General features: G+C 42.9%; 1 protein-coding gene across 2 annotated transcripts in view; it reads right to left on the bottom strand.

Annotated features, from left to right (window-relative positions):
- CABCOCO1 (ciliary associated calcium binding coiled-coil 1) overlaps positions 1-25273 on the bottom strand; it is a 102442-nt gene that overhangs the window by 13432 nt on the left and 63737 nt on the right. For both annotated transcript variants that reach the window (XM_053313012.1, XM_053313013.1), the window contains one exon: positions 724-846. In XM_053313012.1, the coding sequence (XP_053168987.1) occupies positions 724-846 (123 nt within the window). The remainder of the gene's footprint in view (positions 1-723; positions 847-25273) is intronic.

Below are 25273 nucleotides of genomic sequence, written 5' to 3'. Positions count from 1 at the left end.
CCACTGTTTTGAGGTCATCCTCTTCAAGGAATAGACGCAGCTGTTGAATCAGCCGAAGCTGATAGAAAGCACTCCTGGCCATGGCCTCCACCTGAGATACCAGAATGAGGCCTGGGTCAAGGAGTAGTCTCAAGCTGCGCACCTGCTCCTTCTGGGGGAGTGTAACCCCATCCAGCACAGGAAGATCTAACTCACCCCTCAGATTCTGAGCCCCCACAATGAGCACCTCCGTCTTGCTTGGATTCATCTTCAATTTGTTATCCCTCATCCAGCCCATTACTGCCTGTAGGCAGGCATTTAGAAAATGAGTGCCATTTCCTGAAGATGAAAGGGAGAAGTAGATTTGGGTGTCATCAGCATACTGATAACACCCAGCACCAAATCTCCTGATGACCTCACCCTGTTAAATCTATTGTATCAGATTTAACAGGACCTAGAGACTGCAGACCTGGTCTTTCAGGAGTGAGTGTGCAACCTCACCTAAAACAGGCTGAACACACATGATCAGAAGAGATAACCACCAACCAATACTATCTTCACCAACTCTCTCACTACCATTGGTGCAGCAGAAGCAGCAAACGTTCACCTTAGAAGTCAGCCAGTGCACATTTCAGTAGCACTTCCTCTGCAAAGGAACTAAAATGACTACTTGTGCTTTTTGTTATTTGGCCAGGAATTAACTCGTAGTTCTTGACCAAAATAGTTTTTATAAGGAAAACATACCTCAGTTGCATCCTCTGTAGCTGGGATAAAAGCTATAAATTTGGAATAAATATCATAAGGCAGACCTTCTTCCAAGGGAGCAGGAAAAGGGGATTCTGCAGGCTTGACAACTTCAACAACATTCTATTCAGGAAAAGAAAAAAAGAGAAAAAACCTTATATAACAGAGATGTAATTATTGCTCATAATTTGCTGATGGCTCTTTCAAGAAAGGAAATAAAATGCCTCAGGCTGTCAACAAACAACACTTTTTGTTACTCTCCAAGTGCTCTGAATTGGAGGGCTTCCTGACATCTTTTCCGGATCTGCATTTAATTTCTAGTAATATGTTTTTTCCAGGGGTCTTTCTCAAAGCAGAAAAGCATTCATCTGTAAACAGATGCAGTATTCTGCTCTTTTATAGAACATTGCAGTTTTACACCCACACAATTACTTAGCACAGACTAATAAAATGTTGGCAATGAACAGGACCACAACTGAAAAGATGTTTACCAAAAAAATTCAGAAAAGGACCTCTCTCATCATAATTTTATAAAATTTAACTAAGCTTTCCCTTCCTGGTCTGCAAATTGGTGCTGATGCCCAGGATAACTCCTTGCCAGTCTGCAGTAAGGAAGTCAGTGATGTATTGCCATTGGACAGGGAGTCCTATTTTCTTCCTCTATTGGACCAACAGAAGAAACTGTCCATTTCCCAGGCCAATGATCTGTCAGACACAATCCATTCCCAAATAGGAAGCAGCATCAGGCTGTGACTGGTTTTTAGCCTACTTTCCTTAAGGAAAGTAAGCTTATAAAATCACTCAGCATTCTGTCTGTGTGTGTATATGTGTATGTGTGTGAGTGTGTCCCTATCAACTTTAGACTGCCTGGACCAATATGAACCAAATTGGGTACAGTTGTAGGGGCACCTTGGGACACCTCAATGGCATAGTTTGTGATGATGCCATCCACCCCAATTCAAGATGGCGGACATGTGAACATTTAAGGCTGAAGCGAGTTAACTTGTGAAGATGGTAATTATCAATTAAGATTAATAATTAGATAGTGAAAGGAAAGATAGTGAAAGGAAAGTAGGCAGATTAGTTGTTACCAGAACAACTTGTTCTTTCCCTATAAAAAGGAGCAAGGAACTGATTGGAAAGTGATTGTCTATAAAGAGAGGTCTCTTGCTCCTGTGTTGGAAAATTTGGACTGGTGTATGCATTTACAATAGGCTGGGGCTGCATCTAACTGAACGAACAGTTCTCAGAGGTTGTCAGGGGCATCATTGGCGGGGGGGGTAACTCATGGGGCATGTGCCCCTAGTGAACTGCTCAGAGCCCTGAATCTTCTCAACCACCTCCCTCCTCCGCAACCTCTTCCAGAATGGAAGTGTAGCAGTGAAGGCACTTGTACAGAGCAGGGGAGAGAGCTCTTAGCTTCACCTAGCTCTCTACTGCTTCCACCTTCATAGGTGCTGTATTATAATATTAGCAATTTTTAAAAGCATATATAATTATTCTTGAGGGAGATATGGTTGAGTTTAATTATCAAAAGGGAGGGTTGTGGGTCAGATCTTTTAAGTAACTAGCAACGCCCCTGGAGGCTGTTACATATTTTCAAGAAGTGAGCAACACCTGATTGTACATGAGATTGTAGTCTCATTTAGATGTTATAAAATTGCGCCCTGCACACAGTTAGAGCAGAGCAAAGGGATAGGAAGTCCCACACTGCCATGTCAATAAGCAGCACATCTCACCGCTCACGCTTAGAGTGGGGGTTGTCTGAGCTGAAAAGCAGGATGGCAAGTGATTCTGCGATTGCAAGACTGGATTGATTCCAATCATGGAAGCGCTCACCCTAATGTTTTCACTCTTCCCTCTTCAGACAAGCTCTGCTGTAAGTGTGTGTGACGAGGTGCGCTCCTTATTGAAATGGCAGGGGTGGGACTTCCTCTCCCTTTGCCCCACTGTACACAACTACAGTGGGGCAATTTTGAGCCTCAGAATGAGGCTCAAGTGACACCATGTTTAGTGACCAGGCAGTATTTAAAACCCTGTGTCACTAACCAAGGAGACCCTGGAAGAGGGCCCAAGGGCTTCTGCTCCTTGCGTGGTGTCAGAGGCTGATTTGGAAGCTCTCATATGTTTGTTTCAGAGGAAACTTGTGTACCATGGTGGTTGGTGCCTACATGTTTGTTGTCTCGAGGAAAGAACTTGTCAGCCATGCTGTATGTGCTGAGTTTGGACTTCAGCTCTGGACTAGGGCCTTAGTTGCAATCCTGCACCTATTTTAAGTTGGGTTCCCACGGATTTCAAGGAGTAATAAAGAAAAACTGGGCCTTGGATTGCAGTGTAGGGCCACAACTCGCACTAAGAGTGGGCCAATCTACTCAGGAAAAGTTTCCATGAAAATCTCCACTACAAAGTGATGGCTGATTATTTTTTTAAAATGCAAGAGACATTGTTGCCCAGTTCTCATGATTCTAAAAGTGCTAACTCATGAATTATGCAGCAAAGATTCTATTCATCTTTCTTTCATAATTCTATTCATAATTCAAACATGAATTATGTTTGCAAAGATCCCACCATTTGTCTGTGATGTTAGGCATGGGACCAGAATGTGGTTGTCAATTAAAATTTCAAAATTATTCATCAGGATGTTGTTATATACCCACAAAAGTCTTCACAGTCACTTTTACACCTACCAGCACATGATTCTGAACTCAACAGTTTTCTTTGTAGCAGTTTATTTGTGTATTTGCCTTGTCACCACTACCACTGTGGACCATTGGAACAGCCAAATATAACTATATTACAGCAGATCAAGTCTCTTTTGTAAGTTATAACAGCAGCCCTAACATTTAACCAACAGGTTAAAAAAAGCCAGCAATTGCAACATAGAAACAAAATGAAGTATTTTGTTTAGTAATGGAGGGTTATGAGCAGAACTATGCTTTGAATCCAGAATGCAGTGATCTAAAGGGCTATTTTGACTTGTTCTTTCCTATATTTTGCATTCTTAACAAGTCCAGGGGAAAATCAGAGTGAATGAATTGTGAAGAGAGCCCAGAGCCAAATGTATTTAAATGAATCCTTCTGATGCAATGCTTTCCCTTAAAAAGTACAATTAATGCTTTGTATTTCCTTTAAACAAAACCTCATGTATACCATTACCAATTATGCACTAAAATCTATTCAAAAATAAAGGAGACAAGGTCAGCATTATAATTCTGCTTTAAAGCTGCAGTTTTTCCAAGAGAAATTTACAGCTTTCTTAAACATGTGGTTGGATTTTAGGCAATTTGTAACTGCAGACTTGAAGAGAATTCAATCCACACACACAACTCTGTACTACTATTTTTGTAAGTAACAATAAAAGATTAGATTTTCTGAATAGTTTTTTACTTCCCTGCACAATTTCTCATTTCTGAATAATAAAAAGTTTAAATAGAAAAAGTAGTAACAACGTATTATCTGGGGATTATGCAAATCTATTTATTTTAATAATTGGGTGTTTTGCTCATTAGCAAGCAGTGCATAGCCAGATCCTCAATTCTTTAGCTGTAGCAGTGCAGAAGGGCTTTAGATCAGGACTCCATTATATTAAATATACTATTCAATACACAGAAGTTACCCTAAATCAACAAATATTGTTTACATAGAAAAATAATTGGTCATGTTCTTGAGAGACAGTGAGGCTCTCCACATGAGCTGTAGAGAGCTGCTCCCCACACACCTACACTCCGCCCTCTCTGGGCGGCCAGATCAGCCGCCCACACCATTACCGGCTCTGTCATGTAGCTGGTAGGGCTGGGGCGGATCAGGGGCCACCTGGCCTCTGCAAATCCCAGGATGCCCCATGCAAGTGTGTGGGGCATTCTGGGGGGAGCCCAACACCAGGAGGTGTTGTTGTTTTTGTTGTTGCCTCCCAATCGGGTGTCTCCTTGTGAGTTGCTGCGACTCACGATCCAGAAAATGGGGTTAGCAGAGCACTCACTCTGCTAACTTCATTTTAGAGGAGGGGGAACTCCCAATCAGGAAAATAGTCATGATCAGGAAAATGGTTCACTCAGCTAACCTCCTTTTAGAGGAGGGGAAATTAAGTGGGCTAGCCACCAGGCTCACCCATGAGCCTGGTGGTTCTCACGACCTCTGGAAAGAAGGCTGGGCTCCCTTAGCCCCTTTTCCAGCAGTCGTGAAAATAGCCTCAGTGTGGTGTAGGGATTAATATGTTGGGCTAAAACTGGAAAGAACCAGGTTCAAATCTTCTCTTAGCCATAAAGCTTGCTGAGTGATCTTGGGACAGTCAACATGGCAACTAAGTATGGCAGAAACACCAATTGCCGCTGGGCACATGCTCCTGCTACTGCCACCATTTTGTGATTTCTGAAGCTACCAATGTTGGGCAATAGCTGGGAGGAGAATGCCAATTACTAACCTCAGTCCACCATCCAAAACCAACAGTTGAAGCTGGCTTGATGAAATCAGGCTGAGGTAGATGACCGACATTCTCCACCATTCTTCACTGGCATCATGAAAATGGCAGTGGTAGTGGGAGCATGTGCCCATTGGCAACTTCTGCTGCCATTGTTACATCTGAACCTGCCCACTACCTTACAAGGCTATTGTGAAGGTAAATAAAATTTTCAGTAGATCTTGTATGACATTCTGGAGAGACATACTAGACCAAGCATGTTTGACAGTAAGAATTTGTAAAAGAGCTTAGCTCTACAGGCCTAATTTTCAGGAACAGTTACAGGTTACAGTCTTTCTTAGCCAGTTTAGTCAGAGAGGAACAAACAAGGCTGGCTGCAGCTCTCCAAAAGGGGAGGGCACAATGGGCGGGAGAGAAATGTGAATTCACCAAACCAGTTTGGAGTCAGGGTGGGGGCAAAGTTATCCTTACATCCAAGAGGAGATTACATCCCTCAGATTCACAGAGCTAGGAACACAGTAGCTGGGAGGGAATCAGCTCCACTGGTGGTTTAATTGATGGACATGTCCCCTGCTAACTTGGCAAAGAGGCACCTTTTAATGTGGTGATTCTCTTTATTTAGCCGGGGGAGAGTAACTTGCGCTATCCACCCCCAGTGCAGTACTTCCAGTGACTGTTGCTGGCCTCTATCTTATGTTTCTTTTTAGATTGTGAGCCCTTTGGGGCCAGGGTTCTATCTTATTTATTTGTTATTTCTCTGGGTAAACTGCTCTGAGCCATTTTTGGAAGAGCGGTATAGAAATTGCATGAATAAATAAAATAATAAATAAATGTCCCTCAGGTCATTAAAAGGGCTGAAAAAGAGCCCCAAACGTATTGGCTCGGGTAAACTAGAGTTGATTGTCTGAAAGAAAGAAAGAAAAAAGTCTTACTCTGTGTATCGTTTTTGTAGGCAACCTTGTATAAGCCCACAGGGGGCAGGATGAGAGAGAGTGCAGTGCATCCACTGGCATTCGTGCACAGAAACGAAAAGTTACATTTAGCCATGCATGTGCACTAGCTGGCATTACTATAGCTGTGCCCAAGCTTGGTAGGGACTCCGATGAAGTGTCTGGGTAGGCTTGTGTGGTAATAGATGGTAACCTGGATCCTAAACTGTTTAGGGCTTTATAAAGTCCAGAAATGGAACATCATTCCAGTTGTTTTAAAACTGGTAAGAAATTGTCAAAATAACTGGTTTCGGTTAGCAGTCTTGCTGCAGCATTCTGCATTAACGGAAGGCAGGTACATGTAAAGTGCATTACAGCAATCGAATCTTGAGGCTACCAACTCATGGATTACATGCCAGGAATTGAAGCTGGGACTTTCTGCAGAACATGTGCTCTGCCACTGAGTTATATACAGAGTCGATTATGCAAAAGAGTTTTAATCTCCTTCAAGCTGGCTCACAATATACTTCCTTTCATTGATTAAAAAGTTGCTTACTCAGCTCCCAACCCAAAGGCCTTGTGATGAACTCTCTGTGAGCAAGAGGGTTAAGCATCCTCCTTCACTACCTAACCGACCTGAAACTTGGGGCAACTTCAGAAGAAACTTTCAAAGTAGCTTAAGGAGCTGCTGCCACAGAACAGGGAGTAGGAACACTCAAGTGTGCCTGCCCAAATCTGTGTGTGCGGAAAGGGGTGCTCTACAGCCTCACAGTCTAAATGTTACTGTAAGCCTTCAAATATGCATTTAATTTTTGTGGGGAGGGGAAGGAAAGTGGATCAATTGATCCACTCTCTTCCATGTGTCTGCTGCAGTTTGGAGCTGACAACCAGCAGACTGGGTTTTTATAAAGAAAGATAGCAACATTACCAGCATTATTGTATTAATAATAGCAAAATCACATAGCAACATTATTGTATCAGTAATAGCAAAATGTCCCAAAGAATGCAAGAAAATGGGTTGCTAAGAATGCCTAATAAATGAGTTGTACAGATGTGATAGTTACAATAAAATTAATATTGCACAATCTACCTGTATAAAATTTCACTTCCCCCAGATGTTATGATATTTAAGCGAGCTTAAAATGAAAATTATTGCACTATACATGCAATCCTTACTGAAGTCTAAAGGAGAACTGACTGATGGAACTACTTTTTAGTAGTTAAGCATTTAATACCATATAAATGGCTCAGTAACTTATTAGATATAATACAGAATGCCTCCTCTCAAAATATTATAGATTAAAGCCAGCGGTTTATTTACACAGCTAATTTGGGCCACAGGAAATTAATTTGGGCTCCTGTAGTATTTTAATATGACGAACAAAGAGAGTTTACTCTGCTCAAAGAGTAACAGTCTGGTATTGCATATTAGGAGTGAGAGCACGGTCAGTTTGACTATAGTAATGGCAGTGTTTCCAGGAAGTTAGAATCTATCCACTTAATGGCTACTGGATAATTTTTTGAATGAAGAAAAGATATTTGGGGTATAATATTTATTTTCCCCCAAAAAAATGTTTTATTGGGCCAAAGCCTTCTGCCCTCAATCTTCCATAGTCATAACAGGAAAAAATCTGAAGAACTTTTGATTAGCAGGGATGACACATTAGAGCAATGTTGATAGCCACCAAATACCCTATTAGCTCCATCTCCACTGTGATGATGTCATATGCACTACATCTTTAGTTGTGTGTATTCCTCCCACCATAGATGGCACTGTGGGTGGCAACATGGGCAGAGGCAAGCACCTCCCAGAAAAGTAGCTCACAGCTCTTGCCACCAACCCCAATGCTGTGGTAATTTGCTCTTTTTCTACAGGGATTTATATAACTTTCTCTTTTTCTCTCTACAGGAGAACCTTGATATTTGCAGGGGTTCCATTCTGGGCTGCAGCAGTGGATATGGAAACTGCGAATATTGAGTCATTGGGGGCTATGGGACCATGGGGGTCAGGTTCCTGGTCAGCCAAAAATGGTCAAAAATTGGCCTATTTGTGGGGGGGACTTTTCCCCCGTGCTCTGCTGCTCCCCCTGAGTTGTGCTTGCTCCCAAACCAGCTGAAAACTGGCGTCCCCCGCTATTATCATTTTTTTACAAAGATGGGAGCCATTTTGTTGCTTTGTTGAAGAAAATGGCAGCTGGAAATGACCTCCGTGGACATTTCCAGCAACGTGTGACCCGCGGATACACAAGATCAGCATGTTTTTCTTTTCGCATATGCCAAGGTCAGTTGTCTTTTGCCCAACCGTGAATACGTGAATCAGAGGACAACGAGGTCCACCTGTTAGGGATGTGCACAAATCAATTTTTTAAATTCGATTTGTACCCAAAGTGAATCACCCCTGATTTGTTATGGATCTGAATCTGGCCAGCTAGCATAGGGGCGATTTGTTTTGTCCACAAATCTCCCAAAACAGGTGGATTCGGGTACAAATCATTTTGTACCCAAATCAATTCGCACAGACAGCAGGCACAGGCAGTGAATCTCTCAGCAGTAAGAAGGGGATGAAAAAAAAAATCTCTTTTCCTCAATCAGGAAAGCAGGAACAAAAAGCAGAGAATCCACTCCAGGCAGCAGGCAGGCAAAGCGAATCTCCTCTCTCTCTCTCTCCTCCCATGAGACAGAATGGTGGCTGGCTGCCTCCTTAAATACATTTGAAAATCTCTCTTGCAAACATCCCCCACCTGTGTCCGTTCTTTGATGCTTCCTCTAGCCAAAGCTGGACCAGTCACCCCTTGTGTTGCGGCAACACAAGATTTGAATGGAAATGAGCCAATCTGGAACCAGGGGGGAATCACCAGCCAATTGTTGCACACTTTAAGTCATCAATCTGAAGCTTGGGAGTGCAGGGTTTTCAAAAAATAAATAAATAATTCCTGATGCAAAATGGAGACAGCAAGAGAGATCGCCACAAAATTGAGGTCTGAATTTATGAATTTTTCAGGTCTGAAATCTGAGTGATTTGTTTTGGACCTGAATCTGGCCAACTAGCACAGGGGTGATTTTTTTTGTCTACGAATTGCCCCAAACAGGTAGATTTGGGTACAAATCGTTTTGTACCCGAATTGATTCACACATCCCTACCACATCTATCTATCTATCTATCTGTCTGTCTGTCTGTCTGTCCCCCATGAGCTCACTTCCATTTATTTTTAGAATGGCAGCATGAATGTGAAATAAAACTGGCTGACATTCTGACTAACTTGGTGCATGCAGAATAATGTTTTGCATACACAATGGGAGAGCTACAATTTTTGCTGATCCTCTCTTCCTTCTGTAGCTTCCTGTGCCTCCCAAAAATATGTTCCTGGGGATTCCACAGCCCACAGAGACATATTTTTGTGAGGCAAAGAGGGAAGGGTTAAACAAAAAAGTAAATCAGTCACCAATTCACAATCACATAATGGTAAATAAGAACAAGAACATAAGACAAATCCTGCTCCATCAGGCCCAAGGCCTATCTAGTCCAGTATCCTGTTTCACACAATGGCCCACCATCACCCCTCTTCCCATGCTTTTTGTTTTGTTTTGCTTGCTGTGCTTACAGACTTCTCAACAGTGTATGGTACAGTCACAGGTACAGTCACAAAACTTGGGCACATCCAAACAAGTTCATTTCTAACAACCGACATATGCAAGTTTGTAAGCTGAATCACTTAGACTCATTGCAAAAGAATTTTGCTTAGTTCACTCAGCATACTCATATTTAGCTGAGCATTTCAGATTTAGGAATAAAAACAGCACACATTAGACACGTCTGTGCTTGTTCAATGGATGAGTAAAGTGCTATGACTAATAAGTTACAAAGGAGTTGTTTATGTAATATTAAAATCTGCTCTTATTCTGTAGACAGAAAGCATGTTTTTTCTCTGAACTGAATTGTATCTTAAATTTAGGTCCAAATTTTGCCTCCTGTGGACGTACTCCAGATGGCACTTCTTGGCTGAGATCCAACGATTTGCACAATTCATGCCTACCAGACATACTACAATCATGTTTTCAAGCTCCTTTTGAAAAGTATTTCAGTGAGAGCTAGAATAACTTTACTGAGGGCTGGAAGTATTTTAAAAATGAGATTTGCAGAACTTGAAGATAATTCTGTAGGCCACACAAATGTGCCTTAGGAGCACACGTAGTCTGTAGGCCATATCTGGTTTCTGCTGGGATTGTGTTTTATTTGTGGACATATATACTTTCTAGATTTCTCTGGTCTTCTCAAAAATACGAACAGATTAGCAAAAACCAAACAATTCAAAAGTTGTGAAGCATACCTCTGGCAGCAAAATATTTTTTGTACAGATATTTTTAATGGCAGAATTATATCGGCAAGCCAGGAAGCTGTACTTCAGTTAGTGGCATCTTGGCCTCAAGGACATTAAAGTCATCTGAAATGTGGCAATCTATATTAATGAACATCAACATGAAATTTTTAAGTTAGACTTACCAAGAGCATAATTATTTATGGTTTGTGCTTTTCCTTTTCTACATTTAGTCTACAAATTACTATAAGGAAACACTGTCATACTAATGAATATTTTTCTTTGGATTTAAGTTATTAAATACTTTTGAAAAACTCTCCTTCCAGCCAACAGGGAGAATTTTCTTGTTATGACCATTTATGTCCTTAGGCAACCAGTAAGTGTGCTCCTGGCAGAATATCTTCCTATACGGTATTTTGATACCTTCATAAAAAAACATTTCATGCCAGATTGGAGCCAACACAATGTCAGGAACCAAATCAATGAAACACAAAATCATAGGGCCCCTGTTCTTTGGTTACCAGAATCTCCAGTTTCAACAATTCACCCCACCCCATTGGTTGGGGGTAATGTTGACTCATGCCAAAATGCTTGTGTGTCATAAGATGATTTTTCAGTGGCAGCTTTGAGTTCTTTGTAATGTGTAGCTCTGTCTTATTATTCTACTAATGCCTGAGCACACAGATGTCAAGAAAACAGATGCTAGCCAACACTGTTGAGTAGTAGATTCAAACCTAGAAACAAATGGGATTGGGGTTGTTGTTTTTTTTTAAATGAAGATGACTATGTGATAATTACTTGGTGCTCTTTTACACAGTTCTATAAAAGTTTTAATGTCGTACTCTGTCATCCAGTTTCTCAACACAGTCATCTCGACTTACTTCATCTCTTTTTATAGAAGAGCACTTACACAGTGAACACATCAGACACAAATCACTGTACAACTGCCAATGGTTCAGAGGCCATTCAAAAATTTGTATCAAAGTTCTTTTGAATCTTTGCAGACATATACTAAGACTGCCAAAACTCAACTCATTTCCAGCTTATATATAAGAACAACTCTTTTTTTGAGTTCAAACAACCTGGCATTTAAAAATAAACTTCAGAGTCCTAATCCAGAGGTAGCAGGACATAAAACTGTACAGGATATAACTGCACTATAGAGTTTCCTTTATAAATATTATGCATTTAGTCAAACGTGTGGGTTACAAGGAGACATAAAGGCTGTAATGTCGTATCCTCTGTCATTAGATACAACATACAAAGAGCTGAAGTCTTTTCCATGGACCGTGTAACTTTCTGTTAAAACAACCATTTGTTCTTTGGACTGTAAATTCAATTACTGATTTTACTGGTATCATATTTTGCTGTGGAAACAAGTATGCAAAGTCACAAACGGTAGACATTTTTCAAAACATTCCCAAACAGACATGATTGTGTGAACAAATTGGTTGTGATTATTCCTTGCCTGTGAACAGCAATCTGTTCCAACTTATTTCCATATTTTAATTAACACCTACTTAAAAATAAAACTCATCCTGTAGGTTACTTTAATCATAAATGGGGAAAACACAAAATTCACTTTATCAGAAAATGGACTAGAGATCATTTTAGTGAATCTCCCTGCTGCCAACCCCCCATGTTTATATCATTAAAATTAAGTTATTAGCATGCATGTCCCTGTCCTGGAATGTGGGGAATGACACAGTGCTCTTCTAAATTCTTACAACTTGTGCCTCTAGTTATGTCTAGTACAAGTAAATGGGATAATCAAAACAGGAACTCTCTGACTCTTTTGATCTTCACAGCTTCCACCCTAATTGATCTTGTGATTCCCCTTCCCACCACCCAAACTACTATAGTTGCAATACACTACTTCCAGTCTAATTCTTCTTCTGTTTCAGATGGTCAGGCAGGGTGAGAAGCTCAGGAGCTGTTTATTCAGGATCCACAGCAGACTGAGTGCTCGTGAGGATCAGCCAACATCTGTCCCACAAGCTGCTGCTGTTTCTTTTGCCCTTAACACAATTATTGTGTGCTCTGTGTGTCTTGTTTAGAAATCTGAGATCTTCAATTTATGTATGCCTTTAAGTCCCATGACAGCAAAGCTAAACTTAGGAAAGTGATATGGAAGAATATAATGAGAATGATAATTTCTAAATCTAGTTTATAATTGTTGTGGGAATGAATGGTCTTTTTCCCTGTTTGGGGGTTTACAATTTTTGGAGCAAAAATCCAGTTCTCAGCTCATGGGAAGAAAAGGTAGGGAAGCCCTTAATCAAATCCACAAGTCCCACATCACCAAATTCACAGGTTAATCTCCATTCCCTACTGTAACTCAGTTTATGTATTGATAAGTTATTAAGTTTAAGTATGTGTAATTGAAACAAATTGCATACACTTCCCATGTTTACCCCTGCTTCAGAGGTAGCTCTTTAATGAGGTGAGGTGAGGCAGTATCCTCAGGTGGTAGATTATTGAGGTGCCAGCAGGGTGGCAAGATGCTTCCACCACTGCCACTGCAGCAGCTCTTTGGGACCAATCTAACTCTTGCAAGATCTCCAAGGACTGTCTATCCTCACCCAGAGGTGCACCTAGGTAATTTTGGAGCCTGGACCTGATGGCCTTTGGAGCTCCTCACCCCCACGGCAAATTAAGCATCAGCATGCTCAGTCAAGCGACCACACCACCCCAGACAGACTAAAGAGGATTTAGGGGGCTCCAGGGGCTATGGAGGCCCTAGACTGGCCCGGAGGTCCAGGGGTAAGAGCATCTCTGTCCTCATCTCACACTCCTTGCAAAGCTTGCAAAAAGCACAAGGAGAAAAGAGGGAGCTGCATCTCTCCTCCCCACCTGTTGTGCAACTTTCAAAGTTTGCAAAGGTTGGTTTTGAAGGCAAGCTGGTCTCCACCAGGGGATAAGTTAGCATTGGTGCCTTGCTTCAGATGTTGCAATATCTTTGACCACTCTTGCCCTGCCTCCATTTCCTTCACTTTCTCTGTTGCCCCCCATGTGTCAGTATTTAGATTGGACATATCCTTTCATTCTTTTTCAAGTACCACACAGTGATTATGCTATATACATAATATAATGGGCAGCATCTAGACTAATCTTTCACTTAAGGAAATGTGTTCTGCTCATACAAGGAGAAGGGAATTGTACTTTTTTGCCAATTCTTTTCCTCTGTTGCCTCAATCCCGCCAAATATGCCCCTGAAGATCCCCCCAACCATCAAGGACATATTCTCATGGGGCACTGGGGCAGCAGAAGGAATGGGAGACTGACAAAAATCACCCCCCTCCCCGCTTTGAGTGAACAGAATATATTTTTGTGAGTGTAAGATTAGTTTTGATGCTGCCCAGTAGTGGTAGGAACCGTGGAGGTGCGGTTCAACGCCAGGGTGTGTGTCTCCCTTTAAGGGTGGGGGAGGGTGCACTTACCCCTTCCGCCTCTTTTCCCCCACTGGCGCTCTGTTTTTTCCAAATCCATGGGGTGGCAGCGTACCTCCCTGCCGCCCCTTCCCCCATTCTCAGCTGGAAGTGGCCGGGAGTCTTGGCTGCACATGCACCTGTCACACATGTCACACACACACTGCGCATGCCGCACACACCACATACATTACATGCGCAGTGTGTGTGACTTGCGCAGAGGGCATACGCACACGTGGCAGGTGCACGTGGTGGGCGCACGCACAGCTGAGACTTCCGGGCACTTCCTGCCGAGAACGGGGGAAGGGGCAGCGGGGAGATACGCTGCTGCCCCATGGATTTAGCAAAAAATGGAACGCCGGCAGGGGGAAAGTGGCAGGAGGGGTAAGTGCACCATCTCCCACCCTTAAAGGGAGACACACACCCCGGCGGCAAACCTTCGAGCCGGTGCTGCCTTCGAACCGGTTCGGTGGCCTCCAGATTAGTTCGTGCACATCCCTACTGCCCAGTAATAATCATTTGGGCCAATAATGATCTCTCTGTAGTCTTCTAGAAACAGTTGTTACTAAAACTGCCCTGGAGTGATTGACTAGGGCACTCCAGCTATGCTTTTGGCTAAAGTGGGGAAATTAGCTTGGACTGGGGGAGCAGGTCTGTCACAGTATCAATTTAGCAATTCTGGTATATTTGGAAAAGATGAGGAGACATAACTGTAGTTTTAAAGCTTTATTAAGGGTAAAAATGGGGAGTTACAGAAGGCAAAAAGATAGTTTAATCAAGCAATTCAATAATTTGGCTAAGGTTCTAAATGAGAGTCCTAGTTGGAGACTTGTAATAATTTGACCAGAGTCCTGGATAGGAGCCATCTTAGAGACTTGAAATACCAAATGCTTGGAGAGAGGGGTGGATGCAGCATGTGAGAGTCAGTAGGTCAAAAACCAAACTAAAGTATTCATTCATTTATTCATATGAAGGAATCAAGAGCACAAAAGACACAGACAACTAGCACATATATCCATGATGAATCCTGGCAGCAACATTAGGAAACCAATCACAAGTCAGAGGCGGCTCATGCTTAATTTGCATATTGCCTTCTTTGCATGGGGCATATCACCATAGTAGATTCAAAGTCACAATTAATAGGCATGTGGCACTTAGTGATATCCTAGGGTGAAACTGCATGCTATAAGAAACCTACCCATGTTCTGACATCATTATCCCCAGTATGATTATGCCAGAACATAAGGTTAGTTGTGCTAAATGTTATAGAGGGGGTGGGAAAAGCTCAACACTGGGCTACCATTTAGCTCTGTGTTCTTATAACATGTAATCCCGACTCATGCTCCACGAGGCCAGAGGATGCCCAGTCCCCTTAACTTTTGTAATAATCCCCTTGACTGTGTTGCCAATAAGCTATGTTTCAGGGTTGCGCTATAAAGCACCCCTCTATTAGATGCCACAGCAGCACTGGATCATGGGCTCATGATCTTTGTGAACTTTTCACTTTGCCTAGTCAAAAAGACTTGGCTCAAAAGCAAGTCAATAGCACAGGCTGTGCTGGCAGTATGCCTTCAGGTTAAGCTGACAACAAGACTGAAATAGGATGTGTCTGCCCCTCGCTAATGAGGTAGCGCCAAGCTATACAGACCCACATTAAAGGTCAATCACTGTGGGAAGGAATCTACAAGATAACAGTGAAATGATCTCAAGGAGAAGCACAAATAAATGGCAAACATTCCGGCTCTTTCAGGTTAATGAATTGACTAGTAAATGCCAGGGAAGAGTCGCTCATTAATAAACTATAGGAATGTATCTTTGCATCTGGAAACATCATGATCTCTGAGACAATAAACAAGCATAGCCTATTCACCTCACACAGCCACATTTACATAGCTTGCTCTCACCTTTTGTTCAGAAGGACCCACCTAAAGTGACTAAGTCCATGTAGCAATGGACTCTGTGGTTTTGCACAGCAGCTTTTGCACAGCAACTGGAATAGCTACTTGATTGAGTCAATAGTTGCCTCAGGATATGTGTTTAGATAGCCAGGCCACCATGGTTTGCCCTCAGTGGGGATCACCTCTTTGAGGGCTGGCATGAGGGTGAGAGTACAACCACTCTTGGATTCTTAAATTTCATGCTTGGATTTATGAAGGGGGATTGGATAGATGTTTCTTGTTGAAAATGGCAAGTTTGATTAGATATATTTTGGAGGAGTTGAGAGGAAATGGCACATGAGCTATGGAACTTCCTTCCTTTGGGCGGTGTACAAAAACATGCAAAACAAGACAGCATTAAAATTACATTCTAAATAAAACTAAAGTAACTAACAGAGGGGGTGGTGGGATAGATAAACTACAGGGTAAAAGCCAGGTGAAAAAGAAAAGTCTTCAATAAGGATTTAAAAATTGACAAAGAAGGAGCTAAACGAATCTGCAGGGGAAGGGAATTCCAGAGAAGTGGGGTGGCAACCAAGAAGGCCCTTTCACGGGTTCTAGTACACCGAACCTCTCAGAAATCGGGGACCGACAAAGGGGCCATCTGACCAGATCTGACCGGATGGGATGTAACTGGATGGGAGAGGAGGGTCTGTAGGTAAACAGGTGCCAAATCCCGTAAGCCTTTGAAGGTCAAAAACCAGGACCTTAAATTGAACTTGGTAGCGAATAGGCAACCAGTGCAATGACTGCAGGAGAGGGGTTACGCTGTCATATTTTCTGGCACCCATAAGTAAATGAGCCACTGCATTCTGGACCCGTTGTAGCTTTCCGATCATCCTCAAAGATAACCCTAGATAGAGGGCATTACAATAATCTAGGCAGGAGATAACAAGGGCATGGGTTACTGTCATTAATGCTTGCCGATCAAGGTAAGGGCGTAATTGACGAATCAGATGGAGCTGGGCAAAGGCACTTCTGGCTGCAGCCTCCACCTGCTGTTCAAGCAGGAGGTGCAAATCCAAAAGGATCCCCAAGTCATGTACAAGCTCCTTCGGGGGCAGCGCCACCCCATCTAAAACAAGGTTCACATTCAGCTGTTGGCCGGTACGAGGGCTGAGTAAAAGTAGTTCAGTCTTGGAGGGATTCAGTCTGAGCTTATTTTGATTCATCCAGTTCCAGACTTTAACAGCTTCCAGGCACCGAGTAAGCACAGAAACAGCATCTCCAGAATGGTCTGGGGTGGCAATAAACAGCTGAGTATCGTCAGTGTATTGATGAAATCTCACCCCAAACTGGGAAATGACCTGACCCAGCGGCTCCATATAGATGTTAAAGAGGACAGGGGCAAGAACTGAACCCTGGGGGACTCCATAAAGGAATGGCCATGGGTCAGAGCATCTGTCCTCAATGCATACTGACTGGACACGCCCGCTAAGGTAAGAATGGAACCAGTGTAAGACAGTGCCCCCGATACCCAACCCACACAGGCGGTCAAGGAGGATAGCATGATCGATAGTGTCAAAAGCCGCTGAGAGATCTAGAAGGACCAGGAGAGGGACACTACCCTCATCAAGGTCCCGAAAAAGGTCATCTACCAGAGCAAGCAATGCTGTCTCTGTGCTATGCCGAGGCCTGAAACCTGATAAGAATTAAGATAGCCAGTTTCCTCTAAGACCCTCTCAAGCTGGGCACATACAACCCTCTCTAACACCTTCGCTACAAAAGGGAGGTTGGAGATCGGCCTATAGTTGTCAAGGACCTCAGGGTCCAGGGAGGGTTTCTTCAAGTGAGGGTGAACTATCACCTCTTTAAGGACTGCTGGTATGAAACCCTCACGTAACGGGGAGTTAACCAACTCCCATAGCCAAGAATTAACATTCCCACCAGCTGTTCTAACCAGCCAGGAGGGACAAGGGTCCAAGCAACATGTTGCCGCACCCATACCCGAGAGAATCGTGGCTATATCCTCGACCAACTCAAAAGTGTCCCATATAACATCACAGGGTGGAATCTCCTCATCTGATCAGATCTTACAGAAGTAGAGTCCAACTCTAGCCGAAGGTGGGTGACTTTATCAGCAAAGAATTGAGCAAATTGATCACAGTGGCCAGATTGAACATCTACCGGCTCCTCTCTTCTAAGAAGGGAGCGGGTTATCCGAAATAAGGCTGCTAGACGAGAGTCAGCTGATGTGATAAGAGTGGAGAAATAGTGGGATTTCGCCACTCTTATCGTCCTAGAATATTCCCAAATATAGGCAAGTAGTCGTATTCGGTCATCTTCAGCACCAGTTTTCCTCCAATGGCGTTCCAAGCGTCTTTTGGTCTGTTTCATCTCCCTAAGCTCCTCAGAGAACCAAGGGAGCCGGGATCCACGAACCATAAGAGGACGCTTGGGAACAATTTCATCAAACGCACTTGTGGCCTCGATGTTCCAAGATTCCACGAGCTGTGATGGAGAAATGCCTACCAGATTGCAAGGAATGTCCCCAAGAGCCTCCTGGAATCCAACAAGATCCATGAGGCGCCTGGGGTGGACCATCTGTGTTGTAGTGCTGTCCCGGTAGAGACAGGGAGCCGCTGCAATCTGCATTTTAATCAGAAAATGATTGGACCATGGCAGAGGAGAGATGACAATATTTTCCATGACCAGATCTGCCTGCCATTGCCCCGAAAGATAAACCAAGTCCAAGGTATGTCCTCCCACATGAGTTGGGCCCGAAATGATCTGAGACAAGCCCATGGTAGCCATAGAGCTCATGAAGTCCTGAACCACTGAACCCCCATCAGAAGCTGGAATATTAAAATCCCCCAGAACCATAAGTCTAGGGGTCTTAATCACCAGGCCTGATACCAAATCAAGGAGCTCGGAAAGGGCAGCAGATGGACAACGAGGAGGTCGATAAACCAGGAGAAGCCCAAGTTTGTCACATTGACCCAGACTAATAGAAAGACATTCACACCCTGTCACCTGTGGGATAGGGCCCCTGATCAACATAAGATCTTCTTTAAAAATCACCACAACACCACCACCCCGACCATGACCTCGGGGAAAACTATTTTAGAAAGCTTTTAGCCCTGTACAAAACTAATCATTTTTAGCTTGGCCTTATTTATTCTTCAATTGCCAGAAGTTTCTTTTTTAAAAATTGTGCTTTCTGTATTTAAATCATTTGAGTTGTAATATCTTATTATTTTATTGTTTTGGAACCCACTTCAGGATTTTAAATCAGTTTACAGACCCAGAAATAAAATAAACAAAACAAAATGTACTTTCTAACAACACAATCAACTAAGGCCCTAAATATCTAAGCAAAGACCATTCCCAAAGCAATTCCCCAATAACATGCTTAAAATGTTAAGCATAAATTCATCATGTTCAATATGTTGTCTGAATGTCTAACTATATGTAAAATATTTGACAAACAGGATCCTAAACTTGTACAGTTGTATCTGCCTGCAACCCCAGTTGAATTACAGTAGGATTACCAGCTTGCAACCTGGAACTAAACCCCTCCATATCTTTAAACTCACTGCTGAGGAGATGAGGCAGTAGCATCCCTATCTGTTTCTTTTAATCCACACCCATCCCATGCCAGCTGTGCAGTATTCCTGGAGTTCTGCTTACTACAGGAGACATGGGGTGAACAAGACCCTTTTAGCAAGGCGCCATCTTCAAACCATCTTTATTTTGCTGGCTGAGTGACTGCACTGCGGAAAGCTTTGCTTAGCTGTACAGCATCAGGCATAAAGTTGGAGAATTTCGCCAATCTCTCCATTCACTGGACGCACTCTCAAAAATAAGTCCCTCAAAAATATGTCCCTGAGGGGGTTACACAGCCCTCAAGGAAATATTTTTGGGTGGTGTAGGGTGCTTCAGAGAAAGAGAGACTGGCAAAATCCCCTTCACACACATGTGCGCCTATACCAAGGTAGTCTGGAAGACTGCTGTAGCACGAGTGCTTCTCCCTGGAATGCCTCATCCTTAAGTCTTAGCTGCAATATAAAACTGCTTTGAGAAGTTTCTTCTTGTAAATATTCTAAACAAACAAATAAGAGGAAAGACAGCCAGGAAAAATCACCACAAAAGAAATCAAATCATCTACTGATTCAGCAATGAATATGAAGGTGCTAGAAGAACAACCACAGGGCTCTGTGGTCACCAGGAATCGACACCAACTCGACGTCACACTTTACCTTTAGAGGAATCTTTGTGTTGTGACATGGCAAATACAAACTCCAGCACTATATTATTGCAATGCTGGGATAAGATGACTGTTTAGACACAGCAATTTTCTATCAAGGCAATACGTCCCAATTTGAGTGTCAAAGATTGGGCCATTAAAAAGGAAGGATTCCTTTCTGTAAAACACAAACCAAACTATGGTCAAGTAAGAGCAACACAAGCGTTGGGTAAAAAAATCAGGCTGGGGCTAAGCATGGCAGGACAGCAGCACATTTTTGAAATTAACTCCCCAAACTAGAGAAGCTTCAAATCTAGAAAAATGTCTAGCTATTATTCAGAAGCCAGAAGTGTTATTTTTATTCAGGCTTAGAGAGTGCTGGGAAGTGTTATTTCCTATCGCTGTTGGACTTGAAATAGTTTCTACTGTGATTTGCTTTGAAAACTGCTAACAAATCATGCTATTAAATCAGGGTATTTAAAATGTGTTTAACTAGGAGTGGGAAGAAACAATAACCATTTTCAACCAAATAGTTTCCCCCTGAAGTGAATTGTTACATAACACAGCATTTTGCTCCTTATCCTTCACCATCTGTAATTTAATTTCCATTTCTTAAAAGGAAAAGAGATGACATTTATTTAAACAAGATCTCCATAATCATGAAGAATTTAACCTCAAGCTGGGATTCATGAGAAGAGATTTTGTGCCATAAAACAGTATTCAGCGTAAGATGCAATTGCGAATGGCTGGGAGAATGGAGTATTTGAATGTCTGCGTTCAACTCTCTCTGTTTTGTAACTCTGTTTTCATTCTTATTAAGTGAATGTCAGTTGAAAGATTTTTTTCCCCTGTTTGACATTCTGTTTAGAGCAAAATGTTCGCATCAGTTGATTACTCTCTGCAGGTATATGTATGCTGCTTGAAGTATTAATGTTTTCAATTTCATCTCCACATCAAACAGGATGAAGATTTAAGGTTCAGTTGACCATCATCATAGCTGGCATTCAGGCAGGAGTTGTGATTTTTTTTTTTTTAAGAGAACATTCTAATGATGAGCCCACTCAGTCAAAACAGAGACAACAGATTAACATATCACAATATATCTTTCAAAAATTATGGCATTCAGGAAAACAGTCTGACTCTGTCAAGAAAACTGTGAAATGGATTCTATGTAAGTTTCATGGATTGGCATAACACAGTTGTGCTGATGTAGCAAATAAGAAGCTGTACTGGGACAGTACAAGGCAGTTACAGTCTTCAGATACATCAACCCAACAAGGCCAAAAGTATGAAAAAAGGAACTATGGTGGAATGGAAAAGTGATCAGCTTGTAATCCAATCATACCATGTTTACATATATATAATTCAGTTATTTCAATCAGACTTACTTCCAAGTATGCGGCCCTTTTCTAGGCAATAAACTTATAGGGGATTTCTCTATGCAAGGAGAACAGAGGTACTTCTGGCTGTAGACACTATACAATCCATCCATTAGGCATTACTGGTGGCCAGATACCTGTGCTCTGACTTTCCTTGTAGGATGCACATGCATGGAACAAGCTACAGATCAAACTTTAATTAGAGATAGATTCTAAGGGGGAAGGTTCTATGGAAAAGGCAAGCAAAGCCCACAACACCATTATCTTCTCCAGCCCTCAAATGAGCTCAGGTGTAGGTATAGAGTGGGGATTCTGTTGGTGTACCATCCACCCTGCTGCCCAACCGACTCCCTAACTGAGCTGACGGAGCTGGTCTCGGTGTTGGAGTCACCCAGACTTTTGGTTCTGGGTGACTTCAATATCCATTGTGAGGCTGACTTGTCTGGTGTGGCTCAGGAGTTCATAGCAGCCATGGCAACTAGGGGACTGTCCCAACCAGTTTCAGGACCAACTCATGTTGCCAGCCACACACTTGAGGTGAGGTCATCAGGAGATTTGGTTCAGAGTGTTCTCAGTATGCTGATGACACCCAGATCTATTTCTCCTTATCATCATCATCATCATCATCATCATCATCATCATCAGGAAATGGCATCCACTCCCTAAATGCCTGCCTACAGGCAGTAATGGGCTGGATGAGGGATAACAAATTGAAGCTGAATCCAATCAAAACGGAGGTGCTCATTGTGGGGGATTGGAATTTAAGGGATGAGTTAGATCTTTCAGTGCTGGATGGGGTTACACTCCCCCAGAACGAACAGGTACGCAGCTTGGAGTGCTCTTGAATCCAGACCTCACCTTGGTATCTCAGGTGGAGGCTATGGCCAGGAGCGCTTTCTATCAGCTTCAGCTGATTCGACAGCTGCGTCCATTCCTGGTAACCTCCAGGCTTGACTACTGCAATGCACTCTACGTGAGGCTGCCTTTGTACGTAGTTCGGAAACTTCCGTTAGTTCAAAATGCGGCAGCCAGATTGGTCTCTGGGGTAACCAGGAGAGACCATATTATGCCTGTCTTAAAACAGCTGCACTGGTTGCCGGTATGTTTCCGGGTGAAATACAAAGTGCTGGTTTTTACCTTTAAAGCTCTGAACGGCTTGGGTCCAGGTTACTTTAGAGAGTGCCTTCTTCGGTATGATCCCCATCACTCGTTGAGGTCATCTGGAGAGATCCGTCTCCAGTTACCACCCGTATGTCTGGTGGCGACTCGGAACCGGGCCTTTTCTGTAGCTGCTCCTGGTCTATGGAATGCACTCCCGGCAGATATCCGCAGTTTAGGCTCGCTGTCGGCCTTTAAGAGAGCCCTAAAAACCTATTTATTTGGCCTTCCAAGGCTTGTAAAGTGTTGTTGTTTTTAAATGTATTTTAATTGGTTTTAAATAGTTTTAATCATTTTTGAATTGTTTTAATATTGTTTTTAGCATTGTTTTAATTGTGGGTTTTATGTCTTTTAAAAAGTTGTTGTACACCACCCAGAGTCTCTGGATAGGGCGGTTTATAAATGAAATAAATAAATAAATAAATAAATAAATAAATAAATAAATAAATAATAGAACTGCACTGGAGAACATGTCAAAGCATCAGATTCCCTAGAAGTCTTCTGCACAGCTCCCACTAACAAGCCTCTTACCTTTGGGATTATAGAATGCAACCCCAATACATATCACACCACTACCCTACACACAATAAAACAGGCCTGCTCAACTTAGGCACCCCCAGCTGTTTTTGGACTTCAGCTCCCATAATCCCGAGCCACAGTGGCCAATAGCCAGGGATTATGAGAGTTGTAGGCCAAGATCTGCAGGAGGGCCAATATTAAGCAGCCCTACAATAAAACAAAAGCTTGGATCAGTTGCAGATCAGTTGCCTCCCATCCCCAATCCCCTCAGACATTCCAGAAGCATATTATGGTCAATAGTCTCAAAGGCCACTAAGAATTCCAAAAGAACCAACAAAGTCACACTTCCTCTGTCAATTCTCAGTTGGAGATCATGCATCAGGCCGATCAAGGCAGTCTCAACCCCATAGCCCACGCGAAAGCCAGTTTAAAATGGGTCTAGATAATCTGCATCATCCAAAACTGCCTGAGGCTGAGAGGCCACCACCCACTCAGCCACCTTGCCCTAACATGGTAGATTAGAAACAGGTCTGTAATTAGCTTACTCTGAGGGATCCAGTGTAGCTTTCTTCAAAAGTGATCTAATAACAGCCTCCTTAAGACAAGGAGGCATCCTGCCCTCCCTCAGAGAAGCATTTATAAAATTTACCAGACCCCTTCTGATAATATGATTATTGTCTGATAATATGATTATCAGATGAGATAAACCAAGTTTGGTAAGCGTCAAGAGAAGAGGTTGTAGAACGCACATTCCAAAGCAGTTTGTCCACTTCCCGAGGAGACACAAACTGAAAATGATCCAATCTAATCCCATAAGAAGAGTTGCTGAACACCTCCACAGTAGACTCTGCAGTAACTGTAGAATCCAGTTCGGCCTGAATATGAGAGATTATATCAGCAAAAAAGTCATTTAAAATGTCACAGGGAGTGACTGACGGTTCCAAATTTAAATTCAAGGGGGAGGGCTACATACTAGCCCCCTCACCACTCTAGACAACCCTGCTGGATGTGAATTTGTGGAAGCAATGTGGGCAGAAAAGAACTGCTTCTTTGCCACCCGCACTGCCAGAGCATAGGTCTTCAAATGTGCTCTGTGTTGTGCCCAATCAGACTCGCGCTGAGTCTTCCTCCACTTGTGCTCTAATCGTCTACCTTTCCGCTTCAGCTCCCATAACTCATCCGAATACCACAGTGCTGTCTTTAAAGCAAGTCGGAGAGGATGCTTAGGAGCTATTGTGTCTACTGCTCTAGGGAGTTCATTATTCCATCTTTGTATGCGAGCATCAACAGAATCATTAGCAGAGCCAATCCTAAATCCTTCCAAGGCTTCTTGGAATCCGATTGGATCCAATAACCTCCTTGGGCAGACCAATCTAATAGGTGCTTCACCCCTGCAGAGGTGGGTCATGCCTGTAAGTTCTACCTTAACCAGATACTGATCCGTTCATGACAATGGGGAGATGCAGGAGTCCCCACCCATGGAATACCACCCCGAGGAGCCTGTGGCAACTGCAGCTGAACCTCTCTTGATGATCTCAATGGGCAGCGAGGCTCATAGCGAAGAAGATATTCTCTTAAATACCCAGGGCCTAAGCTGTTCAGGGCTTTGCAGAAGCCATGCTAGTTCTCCTTCAGTAGGGAAGTATCTTCTCTAGGAAGGTATGAAGTAGAATGCTGTTCAGCTCTGACCTGGGCCCTCTGCTATTCAACATTTTCATAAATGACTTGGAGGATGGAGTAGAGCGAATGATGATCAAATCTGCAGGTGACGTGAAGCTGGATGCAGCGAGATAGCTAACACCTTAGGAAGCAATTAAGATTCAAACCCCTCCAGACAGCTTCAAATAATGGTCCATACCAAACAAGTTCAATACAGATAAACACAAAGTCCTGCATTAGGGTAAGAAAAATCAAATGCATTTTGAAATGCAAACCAGGGAAGTCCTGGTTTGGCAGTAATACATATGAATGGGACCTAGGTGTCTTACTGAACAATAAGTCAAATGTGAGCCAAGAGTGTGGTGCAGTTGCTAAAAAAGCTGATTTCCGCTGTCTCCGGATGTGCTTTGTGTTACCTGAAATATATCCCTGAGGGCTCTGCAACCATCAGGGACATATTTTTGGCTGGTGCAGGGCACCTCTGAAGGCAGAGGAATTTGATGAAATCCACCCTGCTGCTGTGTGCCTGATGCTGTGCAGCTAAGAAAGCTTTCTGCAGTGTGGATGTGTCTTACTGGCGCACCCATGCTGAGTTAGTCAAGATGTCAGCCACTATGTCCAG

Source organism: Hemicordylus capensis, chromosome 3 (genome assembly GCF_027244095.1).
Source record: "Hemicordylus capensis ecotype Gifberg chromosome 3, rHemCap1.1.pri, whole genome shotgun sequence".
Classification (NCBI taxonomy): domain Eukaryota; kingdom Metazoa; phylum Chordata; class Lepidosauria; order Squamata; family Cordylidae; genus Hemicordylus; species Hemicordylus capensis.
Note: the sequence above shows the minus strand (reverse complement) of the source record. Positions and strands in the feature narration are given on the sequence as shown.